The 27,399-nt window shown below is 33.8% G+C and overlaps 1 protein-coding gene across 2 annotated transcripts in view; it reads right to left on the reverse strand.

Annotated features, from left to right (window-relative positions):
* Positions 1-24,809, reverse strand: part of LOC127729412 (uncharacterized) — a 133,960-nt gene extending 109,151 nt beyond the window's left edge. For both annotated transcript variants that reach the window (XM_052237245.1, XM_052237244.1), the window contains exons 1-3: positions 24,681-24,809; positions 3,033-3,383; positions 762-881 (exon numbers count right to left, since the gene is read on the reverse strand). In XM_052237245.1, coding sequence (XP_052093205.1) covers positions 762-881; positions 3,033-3,383; positions 24,681-24,753 — 544 coding nt within the window. In that variant the 5' untranslated portion in view covers positions 24,754-24,809. The remainder of the gene's footprint in view (positions 1-761; positions 882-3,032; positions 3,384-24,680) is intronic.
* Positions 24,810-27,399: the final 2,590 nt, after the last annotated feature.

A 27,399-nucleotide genomic window follows, 5' to 3' on the forward strand; every position in this document is an offset into this window, starting at 1 on the left:
AACGTGTTTATTTGTTCACTGAAAAGCGATTATAGCATAGATACATTGTGTGTTTATACTGTATATGACATTTAAATGATGTAGAGCAGTCTGTCTTTGTAGTTCTATCCGACATAAGATTGTTCACGATCTGATTACATTACTTGACAACAGTTTCATATGCCTTCTCTATCATTTTTCGCGATTTACCGAATTATAGCGTTGGTTCATGTACAGGCATAATCTGAAAGAACCTTATGCATTACGATCATCTCACCCTCTGACCTTGGTAATCATAACAACACTTTTGGTCTGAGGTTTTAAAATATGTCAATATTTACTTATCAGTGAACTTTTATTATAACATGTATTAACAAAAAGTAATTAACGAAATCGACCGCTGCAAACGATTGAAAAACAACTGTCACATTCCTGACTTGGTACAGGTATTTTCTTATGTAGAAAATGGTGGATTAATCCTGGTTTTATAGCTAGCTAAACCTCTCACTTGTATGACAGTCGCATAAAATTCCATTATATTGACAACAATGTGTGAACAAAACAAACGGACATAAAAGGTAAAAATGTCGAAAATAGGTGTACAGCAGTCAACATTCTGTTATAATCTTAATCACTATAAACAACAAACAAATATGTCAACAAAGAAAAACAAAAAAGGCATATAGACAAAGCACAAAAGCAAAATTGAAAGACAAAAATACAAAAATTCACTGTAGTACAGTATCACAATGACGGGAGCCACCCAAGCGATCCAAACATACCTTTATTCAATGTCTTATCTTTGTAAATTTTCCCTTTTATTTTGGTTGCAGGAGTTGATGGTCCTCTTATTTTTGAATTTGATTCCTTAATACTGGGTTTCAATTCAGTTGCTGTAAAATCTGTGTGAAATTAAGATTAAGGTATTATCTGATATGTTGAATACGCAATAAGCTCACAAAGACACATAATAGTGCACATGACAAGAAATATAATTTTGCCATACTATAGTATTGGTATATACAGAATACATTTTATAACTATATTCATCTTATAGCATTTCGTTGTAAAGTGTATTTTTGGGAACAAGAATTTAAAGACTCAAAACTAACGTGTTTTAAATTGACTATTCAACATTCTGCACTTTATTTCCACACAATCTTATCAACAAGACGTTTTATTTGTTAATCAACTAGTTTAAATGTTGGAATGTGCGTCTGGTTATCGTAACAAACTCTAGATGTTCCTAACTATGCTTAAATAAAAGATATGTCCTACCTTTGTCTTTATTTTATTGCGGTATGCGTGTACATCTGTTTGTTCATAATTGCCATTTTGTTAAACACAACATTACAGTGAACCGGTTTGGATGGTATTATAAAAGACATAACATGTGCCCATGTAAAACAAATACTAAAATTAGCAAGTCTAGGTCATGTAAGTCTTGGAAAATATAAATATCAAATTCTTAAGTTGAATTAAAAGATATACTCTGATTTTTCTGTTGTTTATCGTCAGCTGAATTTATTCCTTCACAAATCCAGTTAACGTCTTGATATTCAAAATATTCGCGTTTGTGGCTAGTTTGTAGTCATTAATTCAGAATACAAACCCTTCTTTTTTCAATTGAAACGATTCATCTTCTTCAAAAAAGATATGAGTCTAATTACCACAGTATGGCTTATATATATAATGTGATCAACAGTATACACTATTTTTGTTTGTCTGGTCGAATTCAAGATGCTCACATTTTGATTGAAAAAAATAAATTTATATTAGAAATAAGCAGATGGCCATAGTACTTGAACCGTTAGGCGATACTGTTTGAGGTTATCCTGAAGGATCGTTAAATGATCAGTAACTTATCGAACACGAAAACTGTCTTATTATGCCCATTTGCCTTTATATGGTGTCTAGTTGACATCATATGACGTGCAAAGATCCTTATATGATGTGCAAACATCCGAATACCATGTACAAACATACTTATATGATGTGTAAATATACTTATTTGACGTGCAAAGATCCTTATATGATGTGTATATATACTTATATAATGTGCAAATATACTTATATGTTGTGCAAATATACTTGTATGATGTGCAAATATCCTTATATGATGTGCATGTTTTCTTATATTATGTGCAAACATCTTTATATGCTGTCGTTGTGTCATTATATCATGTGATTGTAACACTATATAAAGTTTTTCGGATTACTTCATTATATGATGCCAAAACGTACTTATATGATGTGCTTTCATCGTTGTTTTGGTCAATTAACATGATTACGATTAGAACGATTACTCTGTACGTCATAACTGATTCCGATCTGCTTTTCCGTGCTGATCGAAAAACTTCGATTGCTAATTACCTTTCGGTTTTGGTTTCCGAAGTTTTCTATTAAAACAGAATCATGGAGCAGGTGTAAAATACGTGAGAAGATAGATTGAAATACGTATATTTTTTTATATTTTCCATAAGTTGTTAAATTATTTGGTGCTTTTATTTGTTTTTCTTTCAAAATCGATTAATACTGTATTTGCTTCCACTTTTGTTTACCTTTCCTTTCATAAAAAGTTTTCCCTCGAACTTGTGCTGAATTGTGCCAAATTTCTGATGAAATGTGTCATGGTTTATGTCACTGCATACGGAAAAGCTATCAGCGAGTAGGGGAATATAATTATTCAATAGCAGTACATCTCTGTTTTTTGGATATTATACAGGATTTTCATTCAAAAGAAAGTCTGTGTACACGTGTTTTATAGTTTTACTTAGCAATTCAAGTATATAAAACATATGCAGCTGTTTTTATTAAATTTAAAGTATCGTATGACTTTCATTTGCAAGGAAAACTTGAAAAAAAAATAACCAGCAACCAGCTAAACTAAAGGTGTTGTTTTTCTTATGTTATTATTTCCTCAATTAGATAGATGGAGATATATGTTTTTGAGATATTTTGGTTTCTCATTTACGTTTTACCCAACATCTGTTTAAGTATTTATTAGTTTGTTCGATAGAGATCCAGTTGCTTCCCTTTACTTCGTTAATTACCTGTGTTGTTGAGATCAATCGAAGCAATCCTTCTCGTATATTTTTCGTCAGTCCTCATTTCACAAGATACACTTCGAAGGTCTTTAATGTCAAATATTTTTAAGTACAGGAAAAAGGCGTAAAATCCTTCGTTTGAACAACAGGAACACTTATCAGGAAGACATGGGCCATCTTTATGAAAACACTTGTTCCCGTCAATTCTTATTCCATCTATCTGAATGGAATTTTGAAAGAAAGAGGCTGATATTGCAAACGGCTGCACAAATGCATAACATGTTAATTTCATTACATAATCTTGATCTTTTGAGTAGACTTTCGATTTAAGGTAGACGTCGGTAGACGGCATAATTCCTATAAAATTGTTGAACAATGATTATTAGATACACACATATGTTATTTAATAATAATTCTTTTAAGATTTGCATATAAGGTAATACGTGTATTGTACGTGTATGATTGATCGAGAGGGCTTCCAGTAGTGGCTCTTGGATTATTTTATTTTTCTATAGACGACGTTGATGGAACAACTTTTTATAACCTAATGTAAACAAGATGGCGGCGATAATAACACAAACCGGCTCGATGTTAGAAATCTTTATTTTACTTCACGTTCGTCGTTAAATCTAATAATAAACACAAACCATTCATTTGAATAATGATGATAAGATATTTTTGTAGTTTAATCAGATTTTCATGGAGTAAATTTTTTTGTGTTAACCAAAAATATATTCATCCGCCAGGCCAATTCAATGACACAAATTTACAATTTATGTGAGATAGAGGTTACGAGTGTGGAAATTAAATTCGTTATCTCTAATTTCAAAGAATTATAAGGGTTTAACTCCTTTTTAAAGGAATTTATTTGGTGTCTAAACTGGACCAAGTCATTCACACATATATCATTAAAGTCCTTCGGACTTTCATTTGTTTGTGAGCGAATTTGTCCAGTTTATACACCAATAAATTCCTTCAAAAGGCGTTTAATCCTATATTAAATGGCAAGGTTAATAGTATTTTCTTAAAGGATCAGAATACTGCGTTTTCAATTGACACATCCAAACAACATGCAAAATTAATTAAAGGTACATCTCGCAAAAGAAACTATGGGACAAAAATCATTAACATACATACAACGCACTTTTAAGCTTTTTTTTAAAGAGATTCTGATGCAAACTTTTAACCTTTAAAGATTTAATGTGATATTAAAAAAATCAAGAACAATGATTATGACTAGTTTGTTTTGTGTAGCGGCTAATGAAGGCATACGAGCTAACCATAATATTAACAAGAACAGCTCCAGATGCAGTGATACTAAAAGGGTAAGTAGTTCCTGTCGAAATAGTGACACTAACCGGGTAAAAGACAGGCGGATGATACCGAAGGGATATGCCACTCATAAATCGACGACAAACTGACAATGTCATGGGAAAAAACGATAATCGACTAAAAGACAAACAACAGTTAACAAAAAAACAAATAAAACTAAAGACTGAGCATCACGAACCCCACCAAACACTCGATGTGATCTCTGTTGCTCCGGAAGGGTAAGCAAATCCTACTCCACGTGTGTAACACCAAATGGTGTTAATATGCATTAATGAGTCATATTTAGTGATAATAGACCTGATCGCTGGGAATCTGCGACACTTGACATGAGAATTTGCGACACTTGAATTATTGACGTCAAAGAGGCGTCAAATAGTTTGATTGTGACGTTATAATTTTCGGGAACCTTTGTGATGTCCATTACTGGCGGACAAATAGCGATAAGGTGTATTCAGTGATGAGGCATTATGCAATAGCAGGTTGGTACATTCTCATGTCTACACAGGGAAATTTCACTCACATAAATTTCACGAGAATCTAATTTTATGTGAATCTCACGTGAAATTCACGTGAATTTCACCTCAAACGAGCTTATTTGTAAAACTCGTGTAAAATCAGCTTATGTGAGTTTCACGTGAATCTCATGTGAAACTTATGTGAATTTCATGTGAAAATCACATGAATTTTTTTTCTCGTGATTTTCATATGAATTTAAAAAATTAAGTTATTCAAACATCATCTAAATTTTCAAATTATATTAAAATCATGAAAAAAACAATTTTTTTTGTAAAGTTCATGAAAAATTCACGTGAAAAATTTAAATTTCACGTGAGTTTCATGTGAGTCTCAATTCACGTGAAGTTCAAATGTAAATTTCCACGTGAGTTTCACGTAAAAGCTCATTTGAGCACGGTAGGTATAGTGTCCGGCGGAGATCGTGTTTTTTCGAGTGAATCGGTCCACTTTTTCGAGTGTAGATCGGGTTTTTTTCGAGTGATAAAACATGCGATCAGTTCAATTTACTGCTATTTCGCATTTATAATAGTTTTATTCACTACTGTCTATCTTATTTTGACTACTATACATGTTTTGAGCACAAAAAACGCTCAATTTCGTTGTTTTTAAAATAAAATTCAGTGTTTTTGCATTGTCCGTGTTTTTTCGAGAGCAACAGTTAAAACGTTTTTCAACAAATGGTCCGGGTTTTTTTAATAAGAATAAAATGTGAATAAGAAATAAGGCATTCTTGACCTTAAAAACTGACTTTTTCTAGTTTATAACTGTAATTAAGTGAAAGACAATATTATATTTTCCCAATAATTCACAAAAAAACATATTACAATGTTGATAAAATTTAACCTTTTTCAATTTAATGACAACTTTCTATTCTGGAACATTTTACCATAACCTAGCAGTATTACGATATATACAGTCCGCCAAAAACAAAGCACCACCTATTTTTATTGCGTCGAATTTTTTTTCATTTTAAAAAAATCAGTTATCCTCGAAAAAGAGAAAACATTCAAGTAGCAATTTTGCTAACATATACCATAAACAAACCATAACTTAAGTTTTGTCACTTATGCAGGTTCTATGCATTTAAATTTTGTGTTCATAGAAATAGTGTAAATTACACAAATCAGAAACGGAATTTAAGTTTCACTGTGATTTAATTTTTTCACAACAATTAATCAGCCAATATCATTAAAATTCTCTACAAATAATCTTTGGTATGTTTGGCAAATTTAATGTCAATATTTGAGTCAATAGGATGTGTAACCACCTCTCTTCCGGTACAGTTCCATAATACGGCGTCTCAAAATCTGTACAAGCCTTCTGAACTTTAGTTGGGGAAATCTATTCCATTCATCAACAATTGCCACTCTTAAATCGCCAAGATTTTGCAAAGGTGGATCTCTGCGATTGAGATTTCTGCCAATGGCATCCCAGACATGTTCGATAGGGTTAATGTCTGAAGACATGGAAGGCCAAAAGATATTGTCAACGGCTTCTTGCTCTTTGCACTCGGTTACAATCCTTGCCCTGTGTGGTCTAGCGTTGTCGTCCATGTACAGGGTCTTGATGCAAGTGGGTGATTATCAAAATGAGGGACTACAATGTTTCTAAGCACCAAATCCCTGTATGTCTGTCCGTTCATGTTCCCCTGTAGAATATGCATACCCAGCTTACAACGGTATGAAAAGCAACCCCATACTGTAACACCACCAGCACTGAATGCAGTCGTTGGGCAAATGTTGTTTTGTTCATAGGCAGTTATATTTTCCCGGCAAACTTGTATTCTGCCGTCTACTGGTTGTAACAGAAACCGACTCTCATCTGACCAATGAATTTTTTGCCAGCTTCTCATGTTACAGTGTCGATGATCATTAGCCCATTGAAACCTGATTATACGGTTGCCTGGCTGTTAGAGCAGGTCTCTTGACAACACGGCGTGCTCTTAGGTTGCCTCTATGAAGTCGATGGACCAATGTTCGAACACTAACACGACCACCTGGAGGCCAGTGGTGTCTTAAGCTGCAGGGCAGGAGTAAATGGGTTGGCTTTAGCACGACGAATAAGCAGTCTGTCATCACGACGGGTAGTTACATGGGGTCATCCGGACCTTGGTCTATCATTTACAGTTCCTGTGTCAACATGACGTTGTAAAAGTCTGACAATGACGGTGTGATTAACATTGAAATGGTAACCTATGCTCCTAGTGCACCTACCGGCATTTGACATGCCAATTGCTTGCCAACGTTCAGCCACAGATAACTTACGCCTTGCCATATTACACAATGACTTGATGAAGATCAAATTTCACCTGTATGCGGGACAATAGGAAGATGATTTAAAGATATCGAAACAGTGTATTTGTAAAAGTGCAGATGACCTTTAATAAAAAGTTGCTTGGCGGGTTTATCGGGGTTCAATCTTTTTGGTCGTAATGAATTTTCTTAGTGTATGTTGAAGGCAATTCATAACACCAAACATAAATAATTTTTTCGCAATAGTTAAAAAAATATTGCCAGTTGTATTTAGGTGGTGCTTAACTTTTGGCGGACTGTATATAAGAAATCAATGGGTCCGCTTTAAAACGGTCTTTAGCAAAAATGAGTACAGAAGCAAGAAAACTAGAGAAAAGGAGTAAACAATCAAAGGACCCCCCCCCCCCTTTCCAAATAAAAATTAATAGATTACAATAACATTTGAATTGAATGGAATTTCGAATAAAAAATGAAAACAACACTTTCCAATTTTATGCTATATGACCAAAAGGGCCTTAAAACATAGCTAAATCCGTCTAAGGTCAACACTGGAAATATTAGATATCTCGGTGCAGTCAGGGATGTACGGAATGTTACACCGGTATTGAAAATGCAGACGACCTTCGACTGGGCCTCTGGGTGTATATAGTTTCAACACCGGTGTAAAATCATGTACACCCCTGATTACACCAAGATAGCTAATATTTTCATCAAGACAAATAGTTAATGAAACATTAAGGATATATTTTCTGTAAAAAAACACATTTACCCGCTTTACACACTATTTGTACGTACGTCTCAGTCCAACATGTCTGAGCTCACATAAACTTGGTTTACATCACTAAATATTCAATGTATGAAATCCATATCGGTACACTAATATGGAGATTTATGAATGCAAATGAAGGATGACTTTTAATGAAATGTACGTGTTAATACAGCATTATCAAACTGGTTTAATACATATTTTCGTGCTTTGAAAAGTACTTTATTTGAACCTTATCATTGTTTTTTTAAACGTAAATCAACTGACATATTACATGTTAAGCCATTGGAATTTTGTTTTTTCACTCGATAAAACAAGGACACACTCGAAATAACACGGAATGCTCTCGAAAAAAACTCAGACAAATAAAAATGAATTTACTCTCCAAAATGTCCTTTTCAATGCAAAAACAAGATTTTTTGTAAAGTGTCTGTATATCTAAGTATACATAGATCCCATGTGCACATTTCCTTTCACATTTGCATTGGTATGTGTATAAATATGGCTTTAATCTATATTTTGGAATAAAGCATTGTAAGGCTATATTAAACGTTTTAGAACAAAAAAAATGTAGGATTCATAATATCTTTTTTATCTCAAATACTAATTTACCGTCTATGATCTTGTATATCAGGTTCTAGCATCTTTTTTTCACGTTTTACCAGAAAGGAAGTATGTTTGTTTACATTTTTGATCATAATCACTCGAAAAAAAAAACGATCAAATCACCCGGTTACAATACCAACCGTGTTGAGGTGAGTCTCACGTGAATCTTTTGACGTTAATTCTCACGTGAGATTGATGTGAAATTCACGTGAGCAAATTTACCTGTATAACTCTTAGGCATCACAAAATTTAGAATCATGGGTAAAAATAAATGATCTTAACACTAAACTTTTTTTCTGATATAAAACTTTGTGGGGGCGGGGGTGTTTCCGGGACAAATTATAAACAACACCCTTTTCCAGAGACAACATTAACGCAGACGTAAGCAAATGAAATAGCAAAACTACAACACTGATAACTTTAGCAAAAGCAACACAAAATCCATTAAATAAAAACTAAGAGTACTAGACTCAGGTACTTCAAAAAAGATAAAAAAAAAAATTATTTAAAATATCAGCTCATGATTTTGTACGCCAGACGCGCATTTTTTCTATACAAGACTCGTTAGTGGAGCTCCATTCAAAAGAGTTTGAAGGTCAAATCAATTATGAAGTTCAAAAGCATTAAAAACCAGAAATTCAAAAATTCGTAAGCAGTTTCTGCTACAATAGTTGAATCTTTTGTGTTACGTATTTAAAGTTAAAAGTGTCAGTGAGATGTCGCATAATATGATGTCCTAATCCAGATAAGGAGGGTGGGATTGAGGCTCTGACAGGTGGATGATATCTGTGTTCATATATGACACTGATGTTCGGTGCATGTATAGCTGTTAACTAAATCATGGTGGTGAAACTTTACGAGGAATGACTTCAACCTTACAATTTGGAACCCTTGTTCAATAGCTACACTGTAAGCAGCAACATCTCTAATAACAATCATGATAAGAAACGCAAGCCTTTGAATATTCCATGAACTTGGAGATCAATACTTCATATGAATGTATGAAGAAGCTATTGAAATTGTGTTTCAGAGAAATTCAGATTTTGCAATTAAAAAATTGAAAACATATTTTGTCTTGTTTAATTTAGTTATCGACCGATCCTAGATGTAAATCCAGACTAAAAGCTGCCTTAAAGTATTTTTGGTACATGTATTTCTTATTTCAAGTTCAGTGGCATTGAAGCTAATAAAATAGTAAAAATAAAATGCTCCGCAGGGCGCAGCTTGATACGACCGCAGAGGTCGAACCCTGAACAGTTGGGGCAAGTATGGACACAACATTCAAGCTTGATACAGCTCTGAATTTGGATTGTGATTAAATATTTGACACAGCATAGGTTTCTGACACAGAATTAATGTGGTCTAAGAACTGAAAAATTTTAAATTGGACATTCACCTATTATGGTCCAATATCCAAAATCTAAATACATGGTTAGATTCAGCATATCAAAGAACCCCAAGAATTCAATTTTTGATGAAATCAAACAAAGTTTAATTTTGGACCCTTTTGACCTCAATGTGGACAAAGTTGATAACGGGGCCCAAAAATCAAAAATCTAAATACATGGTTAAATTCAGCATATCAAAGAACCCCATATATTCAATTTTTGTTGAAATCAAACAAAGTTTAATTTTGGACCCCGATTTGGACCAACTTGAAAACTGGGCCCATAATCAAAAATCTGAATACATGTTTAGATTCAGCATATCAAAGAACCCTAAAAATTCAATTTTTGTTAAAATCAAACTAAGTTTAATTTTGGACCCTTTGGACCTTAATGTAGACCAATTTGAAAACGGAACCAAAAATTAAGAATCTAAATACACGGTTAGATTTGGCATATCAAAGAACCCCAATAATTCAATTTTTGATGAAATCAAACAAAGTTAAATTTTGGACCCTTTGGACCTCAATGTGGACCAATTTAAAAACGGGGCCCAAAATCCAAAAACTTAACACACGGTTAGATTCAGCATATTAAAGAACCCCAAAAATTCAAGAATAAAACCCCATTGAAATTGATCAAGAAATAAGCAATTTATACGAAGTATCTTCTTTTGCACAATACTGTGCAATTGAATATTTCTTGCTATTGCGCAATACTGAACAATTGACAATTTCTTGCTATTGCGCAATATTGTGCTATTGGATATTTCTTGCTATTGCGCAATACTGTGCAATTGAAGATTTCTTGCTATTGCGCAATACTGTGCAATTGAAGATTTCTTGCTATTGTGCAATACTGTGCAATTGAAAATTTCTTGCTATTGCACAATACTTATTATATAATAATTTACACATCCTGTTTGGTGTGTATCTCCTACCATATCATTATTATTTGCTTTTAAATATTAATCAGAAATAACCAACTTAAAATGGAAAATTTTAAAAGAAAAAAAAAGGAAAAAAAGAAAAAAAAAGTAAACCCCCCCCCCAAATTTTTTGAACCCCCTTATGATTCATCACCCCCAAACTCAATCCCAGCCTTCCCTTTGTGGTATGGAACCTTGCAGTACAATTTCAGAGAGATCCATACACTTGAACACAAGTTAATGTCTGGAAACTAGAAAAATGCTTATTTTTGGCCCCTTTTTGGCCCCCAATTCCTAAACGTTTCGGGCAATTACCCCCAAACTCAATTCCAGCTTTCCCTTTGTGATATGAAACCTTGTAGTACAATTTCAGAAATATCCAAACACTTACACACAAGTTATTGTCATGTAACTAGAAATATGCTTGTTTTTTGCCCCTTTTTTGGCCCCTAATTCCTAAAATTTTGAGGCAATTACCCCCAAAATCAATCTCAGCCTTTCCTTTGTGATATGGAACCTTGTGGTACAATGTCAGAGAGATCCATACACTTACACACAAGTTATTGTCTGGAAGTTACAAAAATGCTTATTTTTGGCCCCTTTTTGGCCCCTAATTCCTTAACTGTTGATACCATAACCCCCAAAATCAATCCCAACCTTCCTTTCGTGGTATTGAACCTTATGGTAAAATTTCATGGAGATCCATTCACTTAAACTAAAGTTAGAGTGCGAAAACCAATGTGTCTTCGGACGACGCCGGACGACGCCGGACGACGACGACGACGACGACGACGCCAACGTCATACCAATATACGACCAAAAATTTTTTAATTTTTGCGGTCGTATAATAATTACAAAGCTCTTGTATGATGTCTGCCCAATAGGAATAAGAAAACAAATCCACAAGAAAAGGGAGTATGTTGGTTCCTATGCCATTTGTCTATTTTAAAACTGGCCCTTTAAACATAACAACTATGTTGTCAATCAAAGTATCAAGCATCTTGATTATTCCATTATTATATTAGTTAAAGGGTATGATGCCTATACGTTAATGAGACAGCAAAAAATAACAAAAAGTGAAAGTGTTTTCGTTTTTCGTTTTTGATATCACATAACAAAACCGGAAAAGGATTTTGGAGTCAACGTCTGTATTTAATTAGGTCTTTCCACTCTTCCGTGGAAATACCTGTTTAATTTGTTCTGATTATTATTAGGTCTTTCCACATTTCCGTGGAAAAAACTTTTGAGTTTGTTCTGATTATTATAAGTTCTTTCCACTTTTTCGTGGAAAGACCTTTTGATTTTGTTTTCATTTTTATCTATTTTTTCTTCCGCCTAATTTTTTTCTTGCTGAGTATTTTTGTTTCAAGATGTCGCTTAGATTTTTGTTATATGATATCAAACAATTTATAAGCTTTTAAAACTGAACCTGTTTTACCGAATACTTTACTTTGTGAGGGTTACCAAATTGATCGTTATATCCTCAGGTTGTCGAGAATAGTTTTTATCGAAAAGTTCTGAATATTCCATATGAGAGTTATTTCCCTTTTTGTATTCGACATAAGTAAAATGTAATAGTAACTCATAAACCATATGTGATAGAGACCTAGGGTCTTTTGATTTGAGGTCCTGAGTCCACCAAAATGGAAATTAGGTCGAGGTCAAATGTAAAAGTCATGTTCTAACTTTTTTCTTTTGCTTGTGCAGGCTACTCTTAAGAAACTGTACAAAAGATTTTCACTAAACTGCTAATTGCGGCATGTCGTAATATGAATTTTTTTCATCAAGCTTGATGAAAAAAATTCATATCAAGACATTTGCTATCCATTCGTTTTATATGTTTGAGCTTTTGATTTTGCCATTTGCTTAGGGACTTTCCGTTTAGAACTTTCCTCGGAGTTCGATATTTTTGTTACTTTACTTTTTGCTGGAGTTTTCTCTCCTGGAATGTTAAAAATATACTAGTCAACAAAAGAAACGATACAAGGCAATGTATTTTCCATATATAATGAAATTGGATACACTGTACCAAGGTAAATAATTGCCCAATTAGTCCAATATTTACAGAGTGTTATTTTCTTATCAATATCATTGATATAAAGTAAATTCACGATTTTTTTGTTGCAATTTTTTTTTTATTTCAAAAATCGTATTTTCACCTAAAAATTCAAAAATCTATATTGGAACTTAAAACTTTAAACTGAAACATGGTCTGCTTGAAACTTTGTATGCCTTTGCAGATATTTGAATACTTAATTATTATTTGCCGACTTTTGTCATCATTTTCCGCAAAATAAATTTGACCCCTATGTGCAATGACATGGTATTTTCTCACTTTCCAATTTGGTCAGATTCTTTTAATAGTATGCATTTCTTATGCAAATGAAAGTTTTTCATTGAATAATTGAACAGTTTTTCCTTCTTATTATATTTTATGATGAATTGGACTTCAAACTTGTGTATCGTTACTTTTGTTGACTAGTTTTATATATCACAACTCGTTCGCTATGTCCATAAAATTGAGAATGGAAATGGGGAATATGTCAAAGAGACAACAACCCGACCAAAGAGCAGACAACAGCCGAAGGCCACAATGGGTCTTCAACGCAGCGAGAAAATCCCGCAACCGGAGGTGGTCCTCAGTTGGCCCCTAAATAAAAGTGTGTACTAGTTCAGTGAAAATGGACGTCACACTTAACTCCAAAACATATAAATGAACTAAAATTAAAATAAACAGCTGCGCCATGAGCGCATGATACGCCCGTCGTCTTGTGTGTGAATTTTTATGCAATAAGCATAAATAGTTTCTGACATACTGCGTGACATGCGAAAACCCCCTTTTTTTTTTACAAAAAACTCAATATCTCTAAAACAAAATTTTGAATCAAAACCAAAAAGTATACAGATCTTTAGATTAATATAACTAAGAAGTGTGTAAAATTTTAAGCAATAATCATAAATCGTTTTTGAGATACGGCGCGACATGTGAAAATCCCCTCCCCCTTTTTTTACAAAATACTCAATAACTCAAAAATAAAAATTTGAATCATCACCAAAAAGTATACAGATCTTAAGGTTAATATAACTAAGAAGTGTGTAAAGTTTTAAGCAATAATCATAAACTGTTTTTGAGATACGCCGCGACATGTGAAAACCCCTCCCCCTTTTTTAAGAAAATACTCAATATCTCTAAAATAAAATTTTGAATCATCACCAAAAAGTATACAGATCTTAAGATTAATATAACTAAGAAGTGTGTAAAGTTTTAAGCAATAATCATAAATTGTTTTTGAGATACGGCGCGACATGTGAAAAAAAAACACACACCTGTTTTAGTTACTAAGTCCCGTAACTCAAAAAGTTTTAATCTTATTTTCAGCAAAAAGTATACAGATCGTTTGACCATCATAAGAAACAACTATGTTAAGTTTCATGAAATTTGGATAAGTCATTCTCAAGTTACGGTGCGACATGTTTACGCCGGACAGACAGACGGACAGACGGACAGACAGACGGACAGACTGACGGACGGACACCGGCATTTGTATAACATAATACGTCCCGTCAAAAATTGACGGGCGTATTAAAACATACAAGACTAACAAAGGACAGAGGCTCCTGACTTGGGACAGGCGCACAAATGCGGCGGGGTTAAACATGTTTTGTGAGATCTCAACCCTTTCCCTATACCTCTAGCTAATGTAGAATAAAGAAACACATAGTAATACGCACAGTAAAACTCAGGTTAAAAGAAGTCCGAGTCCGATGTAAGAACAGGTAACAAAAGAAACCAAGCAACATGACAATGATACATAAATGAACAAAGGACTACTAGCAGTTACTGACATGCCAGCTCCAGACCTCAATTAAACTGATTGAAAGATTATGTCTTCATCATATGAAAATCAAGTACAATCCCTCCGGTTAGGGGTTTAGTATCATACCATCATAAAATATATGTGACGAACATAACCCGTATCATGCCAACAACTGCTTTGGAATAAATGTGTTTATTTCCGATGCAAAGACCCTATGAGTGAATCAATATTAATACCAAAATATGCAATCCTTAATGACTTGACAACAGTATCGTAACTATATCCTTTCCGAATAAGTCTGTTTAAAGGTTTGGTTAGCTTTTGAGGTGAATGCCGACATTTTTGTGCTTTGTAAAGAATATTACCATAAAATATTGGATGTGAATTACCTGAACGTATAAGATGTCTGCATGCTGATTTATTTTTACGAATGATGTCCTTGTACCGATGATAAAATTTAGTAAATGTTTTGACTAGTTTGTGATATCGAAAACCCTGGTGTAATAATTTTTCAGTAATACAGAGATTTCTTTCGTAGAAATCAAATACGTTATTACATACACGAGCGAATCGAACAAGTGTCTGTTGTGACGTTTTGGATTTTAATGAACGTAATCTATGTATTACTGGTAAATTATTATGTCTGGGAATTCGTTACCACAAATTACTTAAAACCTTTACTAAATTCTTCCATATAAAGATTTTGTTTTGAAGTTTGGTTGTACCTGTAGAAAACTTATTTCATCAATTTCCCCCACCTTAGTAGCAATATACCAACTTCACCTGCATATCAGATATACATTTCCCAACTTATTCGGTATGCAAGAGCTTGCAGCTCCTACTCAGACTTTGTAAAACGTCACCAGTGTCTGAGCAGAAAGTTGATGAACCAGGGGTATGTCAAAGAACGTCTAGTCCTTTTTTCTAAAAAAAGTTCATCGGAAGGTACCAAGACCTTGTTGATAAATATTCCGTATCAACTTCACAAATAATACATGATGGTCTTGAAGTATAGATTCTGCGTACTGACGCTGTTTATCATCTTAACAACGTGTTAAAGTGTTCTTTTATTTGTCTTTATTAAGTCTCCCAAACGAAGTTTGGGAAGACATTGTTTTTGCTCAGTTCTTATTATGGCACCCTCAACGGAGTTGGGGTGACATACTGTTATTCTACGTTTCTTTTTTTTCTTATTTTGCTTCCACACATTTTGTCCGCGCGAGTTCTTGGATTCCAATGGACCGATGTTGATGGAACTCTACTATAATGAGGACCCCCATGTAAAGTTGTGCACCTTGCTATGGAATGGTAAAAAATGGCCGCCGTTTCCATGAAAACAGCAAAAATGCGAAAAAAATCAAAGTGTTCCAAACTGGAAGAAATTCCACAGGAATGGTAACTGGCATGTGCTGATTTGCAGTTTGACTTCGGAATTTTCAAAATGGCTGCCGTTACCATAGAAACAGCTAAAATATCAAAAATTCTAACTCTTTCGTTATAAGACCCAACTGGATGAAACTTTATGAAAATGTTACCCAGTATGCTAAGATGTCAAGACAATATTTGGATAGTCCAAAATGGGCGCCGTTGTCATGGAAACTGGGGGCAAGTTTTACATTGACCCTATAGGAAAATGCATAAAATCAGCATTTTCTTAAAAGAGTATATGACCAAAGTCAATGAAACTGTATTGATATATAACATGACATGTGGCAATGAGATGTCTGCTTTTAGAATTTTGGAATTATCCACTGTAAACATGGAAACAGCAAAAATGTTCAAATTTTCAAAAAAAATCAAAATGCTGCAAACTGGATTAAACTTTACAGAAATGGTAACTGGCATGGGCAGAGTTGCATTTTGAAGTTTGAATTTTATAAAATGGCTGCCGTAACCATGGAAACAGCAAAAAAGTTCAAAATTTCAAAATGCTCCAAACTTAATGAAACTTTACAAAATTGATAATTTGCATGTGTAGATGCACTCTTTGACTTTGGAATTTGCTAAATGGCTGTCGCTAACCTGGCAATGGGGGAAGGGTGCCATCCGCTATTGCTTGCAATGGCAAATCTAGTTATTTTTATTATTCTTCCACTTGTTTTGTCCAGCTGATATTTTGGAATTGTATGAACCAATGGTCATGGAACTATATCATAATGTTACCCAGTATGTGCAGATTTGCAAACAGGGTATGGCATATTCAAGATGGCGGCCGTTGTCATGGAAACTGACAAAATGTGAAAAAATTTCAAAATTCTAAATCTTTCATTATAAGACCCAAGTGGATGAAACTTTATGGAAGTGTTACCTGATATGCCCAGATGTGCATGCAATATTAAGAAGTTTCAAAATGGCTGCCATTGTCATGGAAACAGAGCGAAAGTTTAACATTGACCCTATGGGAAAACACGTGAAAGCTGCATTTCTTACAAGAATATTGGATCAAATCTAATAAAACTTTATGGATATGTAACATGGCATGTCCGGAAGTGGCACCTGTCCTTGGAACTTTGGAAATGGTAACCGTTACCATAGAAACAGCAAAAAATTAAAATTTTTAAAATGCTCCAAAATTTATGAATTTTAACAACTATGTTAATAGACATCTGTAGATGCGCTCTTTGACTTTAGAATTTTCAAAATGGCTGCCGCTCGCCTGGCAATGGGGGAAGGGTGCCATCCGTTATTGTTAGCAATTACAAATCTAGTTATTAAGTCGCCAAAACGGAGTTTTGGGGACTTTATGTTTTTGTCCCGTTTCTTATTATTATTATTATTATTAGGTCTTTCCACTTTTCCGTGGAAAGACCTATTGGTTTTCTTCTGATTATTAGGTCTTTCCACTTTTCCGTGGAAAGACCTATTGGTTTTGTTCTGATTATTATTATTATTTTTTTTCTTCCGCCTAATTTTTTTTCCTTCGCTGTTTTTTGTTTCGCAAGATGTCGCTTAGACATATGGTATATGATATCGAACAGTTAATACGCTTTCGAAACTGACACCGCGTAACCAAAAACTTTTCCATGTAAGAGTTACCTTCCCGAACACTGTTTTTCTTGTTATTACTTATACGTCGCAACTGCATAAGAAACCGACTAATTTATTTTACCAAACTGCTTGTTATATCCTCAGGATGATTTGATTAATTTTGACCGAAGCTATCCGGAGACTCCATATGAGAGTTATTTCCCCTTATGCATTTGATATAAGTGATGTGCATTTGTAACTGAAAAACCATAACTTATAGAGACCTGAGGTCTTTTGATTTGAGGTCCTTGGTCAAAAAAAAAAGAAAATAAGGTCAAGGTCAAAGGTCAAGGTCATATTCTAAATTTTGATTTTGGCTTGTTATCACTTATTTTCAGAGAGGGTATAAGATATCGACAAAATATTTTTACAGAATTGTTATTTGCGACATGTCGTAACACGTAAATTTTATTTGAAAGGGTACGTAGACATTTAATGGGAGTTTTCGCCCCTTTTATATCTAATATTAGCTGTATGGTAATACAATGTATAACTCATTAACAATATATAGTAGAGACCTAGAGTGTTTTGATTTGAGGCCCTTGTTTCATGACCTTGAAATTGGGGTCAAGGTCAAAGTTTGATTTGACGTTCTAGATTTTGACCTTTGCTTTAACTTTTAATGTATGCCTGATAAAGCTATGGTACTTTGTGCATTAAGTCGCAAGCCATATGACCTTGAAAAAATCAACCGGAAATGACCTTTTGTAAACCGGAAGTAGCTATTTCTTGTCCATATTTAATGTAAAAGTACATAGAACCATATATTTTTAGAATCAGTGTCAAGTAAACTATCAAATGATACCGGAAGTGCCATTTTCAAACCGGAAATAACAAATTATCTCCCTTATTTCACACAAAAATGTATAGAAACCCAATATTTTTAAATTCAGCGTATAATAAGCTATCATTTGGCGCTGAAAATTACATTTCTAACCGAGTTTTAATATTTAACACATCAAAATATATCGTTTCGGGTGGAAATACCTTCAATTGTTCTCTGAACAATTGGTTTTTAATTAAGTCGCCAAAACGGAGTTTTGGGGACTTTATGTTTTTGTCCCGTTTCTTATTATTATTATTATTATTATTATTATTATTAACCCTAATTTGTCCGACCATTTTCTTCCAAGCCTTAAATGATGGAAACTTTATATTTGGTATGATGATGGGGTAGTATCCTTAGGGGTGCATTCACTATTTTTTATTTCAAATGGGGGTCAACTTGGCACTATTTGGGGGCCGGAACATGGGTGGGGTCATTTTTCGACTATTGATTCGCTACTGGTAGAACCTTTAAGTTTTGTGTAATACAAGAGACCGATGTCTAGGTGTCCATTCCACCATTTTTTATTTCAGCCCGGGGTCATCTTGGCATTATTTTAGGGGGTCAATTTTCATGGAACATTCTAGAACAATAGTCATGTGATAGTGTTGAATTATTCATATGTACTTTATATGTTATATAATGATAGATTATTACAGGTAGCACCATATGTAGCTGTTATTCGACTTTGGAATTTTTAAAATGGCCGCCGTTACCATGGAAACTGCAAAAATGTGAAATTTTTTTAAAATGCTTCAAACTTGATGAAATTTTACAGAGATGTTAACGAGTATATGTAGATTTGGAATTTGCCTTTGAATTTCCAAAATGGCCGCCGTTGCCATGGAAACAACAAAAATGCGAAAAATCTAGATTTGGTCCAATCTGTATCAAACTTGACAGTAATGTGACCTGTCATGTGTAGATGTGCCATCCGACTTTGGAATTTCAAAATGGCTGCCGTTACCATGGAAACTGCAAATATGTAAAAAAATTCAAAATGCTTCAAACTTAATGAAACTTTACACAAATGTTGACTGTCTTATGTAGATGTGGCATTTGACTTTGGAATTTCCAAAATGGCCACCGTAACCATGGAAACACGAATGCCTAAACTTGAAAATTGGTCCAATTTTTATGAAACTTGTAAGTAATGTGACCTGTCATGTGTAGATGTGCTTTCCGACTATGAAAATTCAAAATGGCTGCCGGTACCATGGAAACAGCAGAACAATGGTTGGGGGCCGTTTTGGCGAGTTTTGTGTTAGCATCCTAACACAGGATTACTTGTTATTATTATTCTTCGTCTTCCGCCGCTTTTTTGAATGAACTTGTCCGCACCATTTCTCCAAAACCACTAGTTAGATTTACTTAAGGATTCACAATATGTTAGATTAACATGTTTAGTGGTGCAATCAGGGTTTCGTTTGTGCATTGAGGTCTAAAAAAGGGTACTTTGAGGGGCCAACAGAAGGGAGGGGTTTACTATAGAACCCTATGGGATTTTTTTTTTTTTTTTTCAAATGATTATAACTTGAAAACTATTAGTGATAGACACAATCTTTATAATTGAAAATGTTCTACATGATAAAGCACATCAAATGAAATAAGGGTTTCGTCCCCAGGGGTCACCCCCACCCCTGCCATTTGACAAAGTTCTAATATCTTGTAAGTGGTCAAGATCCCTACCCCTAAACCATATATATTCTTGTTTGTCATGATACAGTCCATCAAATGAAATAAAGGGTAAGTCCCCAGAGGTCACCCCCACCCCCTTCCATTTGACCAAGTTCTAATATCTTGTAAGTGGTCAAGATCCCCACCCCTAAACCACATATATTCTGGTTTGTCATGATACAGCACATCAAATGAAATAAAGGGTAAGTCCCCAGGTGTCACCCCCACCCCCTGCCACTTTACAAAGTTCTAATATCTTGTAAGTGGTCGAGATCCCCACCTTTAAACCATATATATTCCGGTTAGTCATGATACTGCACATAAAATAAAGTAAAGTATTAGTCCCCAGGGGTCACCCCCACCCCCTGCCATTTGAGAAAGTTCTAATATCTTGTAAATGGTTGAGTTCCCCTCCCCTAAACCATATATATTCTGGTTAGTCATTATACAGCACATCAGATGAAATACAGTATTAGTCCCAAGGGGTCACCACCCACCCCCTGCCATTTGAGAAAGTTTTAATATCTTGTAAATGGTTGAGATCCCCACCCCTAAACCATATACATTCTTGTTTATCATGATACAGTCCATCAAATGAAATAAAGGGTAAGTCCCCAGGGGTCAACCCCTACCTCTGCCATTTGACAAAGTTCTAATATCTTGTAAATGGTCGAGATCCCCACCCCTAAACCATATATATTCTGGTTAGTCATGATACAGCACATCAAATGAAATAATGTATTAGTCCCCAGGGGTCACCCCCACCCCCTGCCATTTGAGAAAGTTTTAATATCTTGTAAATGGTCGAGATCCCCACCCCTAAACCATATATATTCCTATTCATCATGTCAAGAACATTTGAATAATATACAGGATCAGTCCCCAGGGATCACCCCCACCCCCTGAAATTTAAGAAAGTTCTAATATCTTGTAAATGGTTGAGATCCCCACCCCTAAACCATATATATTCCTGTGCGTCATGTCACAAAGATTCGAAAGATATATAGGGTCAGTCCCCAGGGGTCCCCCACCCCAATGATTTAATATCTTGTAAATGGTCGAGATCCCCACCCCTAAACCATCTATATTCTGGTTTGTCATGCCAATATGATTTGAATGATATACAGGGTCAGTCCCCAGGCATCACTAATGCATATAACTTTACTGGACCAAACCAATTTTCACTGGATTTTGCCCAATGTCAGGCGACCCTGGGAATGACGAATTATGGGAGCTTCGTTTGGGAGACTTCGTAACAGCATCCTGTTACAATCATTTCTTGTTAATATTACTTTTACTGTTTGGTCTGTTTTTGGTGATATACAATTTGACGTGTCTCTGTACTTATGCATCCCGTCATTGTGTTGTTTGTATTATTTTTCATTTTTACTTGTGTGCTTTGTCCGTGTGACTTTTAATGTTTCTTTGATACATATGACGTGTCTCTGTACTTTAAACATCCCGCCATTGTGTTATTGTTCTATTATAATTTTGCATACGTTGAACGACAAAATTATTTTATATCTCTACCTGTGTGACGTTTACATTCTGACGTCAAACACGCGATTCTACGCCAGAGTTGATGTTAAAATTACGATTCGGTTCCAGTGCTTAAAATCCCTCGATCCTTTATGGGTTGATTTGGCATACATAAATAAAATACAAAAATAAGTAAGCAAAAACGAGGTTGTTAAATGTGATATATGCTTTTTGTTCTTCTTTGTAAAATATTTGTTTGTTTTTGTTGTGATTAAGATTGTGACACGGTGTTGACTGCTGTACCCCTATTTTGACATTTTTACCTATTATGTCTGTTTGTTTTATTCACGCAACGTTGTCAATATAATTGAATTTGATGCGACTGTCATACAAGTGAGAGGTTTAGCGCTATAAAACCAGTTTCAATCCACCATTTTCTACATTAGAAACTGCCTGTACCAAGTCAGCAGAATCCCACCCCTGGATTCGCTAATACAAGTGATGTATTTGGCGAAAATTAATTGTCCGAACTATGTGACTTCACTGCAATATGGTCAGACTTCATTGTCATGACAAAATCATATTTACATACTGACATAGTCTAATTCGAACCAGACAATAAACTAAATGACATATTTACATGCAATTTACCGGTAATTATTCGTTACCTTCAAGATTACGCTACACTGACACTCTGAATTTCATTCAAATAATATTGTGGGGTCAATTCTGGGTTGATTTTAACGAGTATGATACGACTAGAAGCATAATTTAGTTTATTTGTTTTTTTTTTTTAATTTCTGTTGAAATAGATACGAGCGGTATTATGTACCCGCTCCTGCGTGAGGCTAAAACAAAAACAATTGCAGACTTACACACAATAGGATACTAAGATAGATCTAAGATTTCTGATTGGAGTCAGCTAATTTCTTTGAAATTTTGACATAGCACAGGAATACTTGTTTGGGTTCATGATAGACCGCATTAAGTCATTAAAATGATGATTTCTCTTTCATGTGCCCATTTCCCGTTCTTGGAGTAGGGGAGATAACTTGCGTAACTAACGACGCACGTTTTGTATCCCGAATTCCGCTAGAGGCGTGCAATTACGTATACTTCGTCTTTTAAGATTACGTCACATAGTAACGTTTGCTATGATGACGTTGTTGATGTTCCAATTGGGGTAAAAAATGTAGTATGTACCCCAGCAGTCTCCTGAATATATACTGACATCTCCGTGTATACAATTGTATATGTCTTATTATAGATGAAAACAAAAAAATATGAAAGTCTTTGTTTCATTTATGACCTTATTTCAATTCATAAGTCAAGCGGGCGATTCTGTATATACAAAAATGAATTATTTACTAGAGTGGGTGGCGCATATTCGCCGTGGACACATTTTCGCCGTTTTTGCTATTTTTTCTGTAAATTTCGTGTGCCTTTACCCAATACTTGCCTAAAAAGATGCTAAACGCTGTTTGTAATGTTCGAACTGTTGATATTCCTCTTTACCCCATTTCCAATGTTATTCGCACATATAAATAAATACGCTGGTGTTTTTGAACGATTTTGGCAATTATGTAAGATTTATATGGCACGCATGCGCAGTCATAAAGTAAATATCTGTAAATAATCGTATAGGAATGATCTCTCAAGCTAATTCATGTAATTGCAAACAATTGTTTTTATAATATACAAGGATAATGAGGATGGTCATATCATACATTGCGGCGAAAATGTGTCCCCCATGGTACAAGAACAACTTGATTTCCTCTTGAGTTTGCGTTCATTTTTAAAACATTTAACCAATGTTTTGAAGAGAATTCCTTTATCAAACATTTTTTTCATATAGTAATCTTTCTGAAACCTACATAAAAAGTTTCAAATATTCGAATGTAGGTCGGATGTAGGTGGAAATGAACGAATTTTGTGGCGAATATGCGCCACCCACTCTATAGATATTACATGAATAAAAAAGATCTACGTTGACATATTTCGAAGACTATAAAACAAAAATAGTAGACACTATTCATCGTTAAAAGAGAAATGCTCAGCACTAAATATAGTACTTGATTCCAAATGTCGTTTTTGTTTTTCTTTTTTTATATCAAAAACCAAAAACGAAAACATTTTTGTTTTTTCGAAAAACAAAAACGAAAATACTATTTTTTAGTTTTTTGTTTTATGAAATTTAAAATTGGAAACACTTTCGTTTTTTGTTTTTGATATATCAAAACGAAAAAACGAATGGACGTAAATATACATGGACTCGTTTTCTTCTTACAAAAAGTATTCTAGTTTTTCTACACATTATTTGAGTAATTATCACTTATACGGCGATGTTAAAAAAAATCGAATCAAACCAAACATGTATTATTTTTGTTAAAACAGTCTTAAAAATAAAATAAAACACATTCCATTAAAGAATTGGACCTATGTTTTTTCTGCAATTTTAAAATACAAGATGGCGGAAGACACCCGATCTCTCTTTTAAAATAAATTTTAGCTTAATGTCCTATAAACTGAGATTTCTCATTAAGGAAATCATTTTACACTATTTAAATCCACTAAGTATGATTTAAAAGGGGAGAGGATCAACATACAAGTTCAACCTTGTAAAAGAAAGGCGAAAAGTACCAAAGTGACATTCAAACTCATAAGTCGAAAATAAACTGACAACGCCATTGCAAAAATAGAAAATGACAAAAAGACAAAAATCAGTATACAAAATAAAACATAGAAAACTAAAAACTGAGCAGCACAAACCCCACAAAAAAACAGGGGTCGCGGATCTCATGTGCTCCGGAAGGGTAGGCAGATCCAGCTCCTAATGTGCAACATAGTTACACATTCAGCTGTCAGTCAAAAGTCATTAATCTCTTCAGTGCTTTTCTAATATCATATTTTATGTTATTATTTAAAGGGATTTTGGTGCTGCTGATTTTTTTCTAAGTAAAGCATGCCTGTATGATAATTAACTGCAAAAGTTATTAACCTGTAGCATTCCACACCACATTTGTTTACTTTTATTTTTATTACCTTTCCTCCCAGGTATTGTATCTAAATGTTCTTGTATTAAAAAGCACGACCGTTCTTCTGTTGGATACGACATTTGGTCTTTTGTGTATGTTGGTTTACCAATGGATACATAAAAACAGCCTAAAACTGAAATAATACTAGTTGTTGATTATATGAGATGATAAATGTCAAATGTTTTTTAACTTAAATACTGTAAAAGAGATACACGTAGGTTGAAAAACATATACCATGAACCTGTCCATTATTTCTCTTACTTAAATTATTGTCCTGATCTGTTTTCCTAAGTATAACGCTGTTCCAAGTTAACATATAATTGGTGATCGAAATGAAAACCAAAGTAAGATTTATCTTCTTGTCAATAAAGGGGTATAAAGAAACAAATTAATTCATCGCAATGTCTAATTATGAATCATAGAGTCTCCCACAACCAAAAGAATATTTGAGATAAAGGAAAGCAAGGATATATGGATGTAAACATAAATTCATAGATAAGTAAATATGATATAAATAATTTGAATTCTCTGATGTTAACAGTGTTATACAAATAAACCTTTTATTTTCAATTAAACATTAGAGGGGCATTTATATTTAGCTACGAGATATAACAAAAAAACAAAATATGATTTTTTTTTTTTTTTCAATCATTAATGAAAATGAAATAGTGAAACAATAATTCTCTTTTAGAAGTCAGTTTGGTTCAATTTTGTCAAAATAAGCTTAGAAACATCGATGATGAATTATTCACTTGCTAGTAAATAATTCGACCTCATTCAATCCGTATTCATGTGACCTTCAATTTAACCCCTTAGCTAGAGATAGGTTACGCATGAATTGTGCGTGTTCAGTTATTAAAAGGAAAAGAATGTCAACATTGAAATTGAAACAAAGGTAAATAAAATTGAGAATGGAAATGGGGAATGTGTCAAAGAGACAACAACCCGACCAAAGAGCAGAAAATAGCCGAAGGCCACCAACGGGTCTTCAACACAACGAGAAAATCCCGCACCCGGAGGCGGGCTTCAGCTGGCCTCTGAACAAAAATGTGTACTAGTTCAATGAAAATGGACGCCATACTAAACTCCAAAACATTGAATGAACTAAAATTAAAAATCATACAAGACTAACAAAGGCCAGAGGCTCCTGACTTTGGACAGGCGCAAAAACACACAGCAATACGCACAGTAAAACTCCGTTTAAAAGAAGTTCGTGTCTGATGTCAGAATAAGGAACAAAAGAAACTAAGCAAAATGACAATGATACATAAATTAACAAAGGACTACTAGCAGTTACTTACATGCCAGCTCCAGACCTCAATTAAACTGATTGAAAGATTATGTCTTCATCATATGAAAATCAAACACAATCCCTCCCGTTAGAGGTTTAGTATCATACCATCATAAAATATATGAGAACATAACCCGTATCATGCCAACAACTGGTTTTAGAATAAATGTGTTTATTTCCGATTCAAAGACCCTATGAGTGAATCAATATTAATACCAAAATATGCCTTCTTTAATGACCTGACAACAGTATCGTAACTATATCCCTTCTGAATAAGTCTGTTTAAAGGTTTGGTTAGCTTTTGAGGTGAATGCCGACATTTTTGTGCTTTGTAAATAATATTACCATAAAGGATTTGATGTGAAATACCTGAACGTATAAGGTCCGTGTATATTTGCGTCCATTCGTTTTTCGTTTTGAAATATCAAAAACAAAAAACAAAAAACGAAAGTGTTTTCATTTTCGTTTTTGATTTTTAAAAAAACCAAAATGAAAAACAAAAGTGTTTTCGTTTTTCATTTTTGATTTTAAGGAAACGAAAACGGAAAACGGAAGTGTTTTCATTTTTCGTTTTTGATTTTTCAAAAACCTAAATTAATATTAAAAGTGTTTTTGTTTTTCGCTTTAGATTCCTCTAAACAAAAAAACAATCGACATAAGCATTCAATTTCTACATTTTGCTCTATTTAATTCTCGTTTTACGTTTATACAATGCTTTCCTTTCCGTTTTTTTTAATCTTTATTTCCTTTCCTATTTGATAGCCATTGACAGCCGGTGAATATAAAATTGAATGTAGACAAAATAGACCGCATGACTTATTATTTGAACGAAGGTTATTAATGAATCAAAGACTTTCAAATTTCCTTGTTTTTATCTATAATGAAATATAAAATTATTATATTTAAATATTAAATGAATCACAAATTTAAATAATACAATGAAATATTATATAAAGATGGTAAAAATACGATTGATTTACAACATCACATTAACAAGGGAGGTTACTACTTATCTGATAAGAAAACTACAGCGATTATCAGATCAATAGTATTTAAATCGGAGATAATGCCGACGAATGGAAAGATTTCATCAATCTGAACCCTAAAGAGATGTGGGATGTGGTACTATGAATCTAAGTAAACTTTAAGATTGATAGACTTTTTGTAGATGTTTATATCTATTTTATAGAGTTGTGGTTTGGTTAAATATTTTATTTTTGTTTATTCAGTTTCACGATAAATACTTAAACGTTGCCGAAATCTTTCCAAAATTTTCTGGTTTAGACTATCTACAGACTCTTTAGGCGTTTATAATTTTGTAAATCTGTTTAATAATTACCAATTAAACTGTTAGAACCTTAGAGAACATACATTGGGTTGTGATACGTGTACTTAGAGTTTAGTTAAAGATTGGTATACTTTTTAATAGAGGCTC

This window comes from Mytilus californianus, unplaced genomic scaffold (genome assembly GCF_021869535.1).
Source record: "Mytilus californianus isolate M0D057914Y unplaced genomic scaffold, xbMytCali1.0.p SCAF_2, whole genome shotgun sequence".
Taxonomy (NCBI): domain Eukaryota; kingdom Metazoa; phylum Mollusca; class Bivalvia; order Mytilida; family Mytilidae; genus Mytilus; species Mytilus californianus.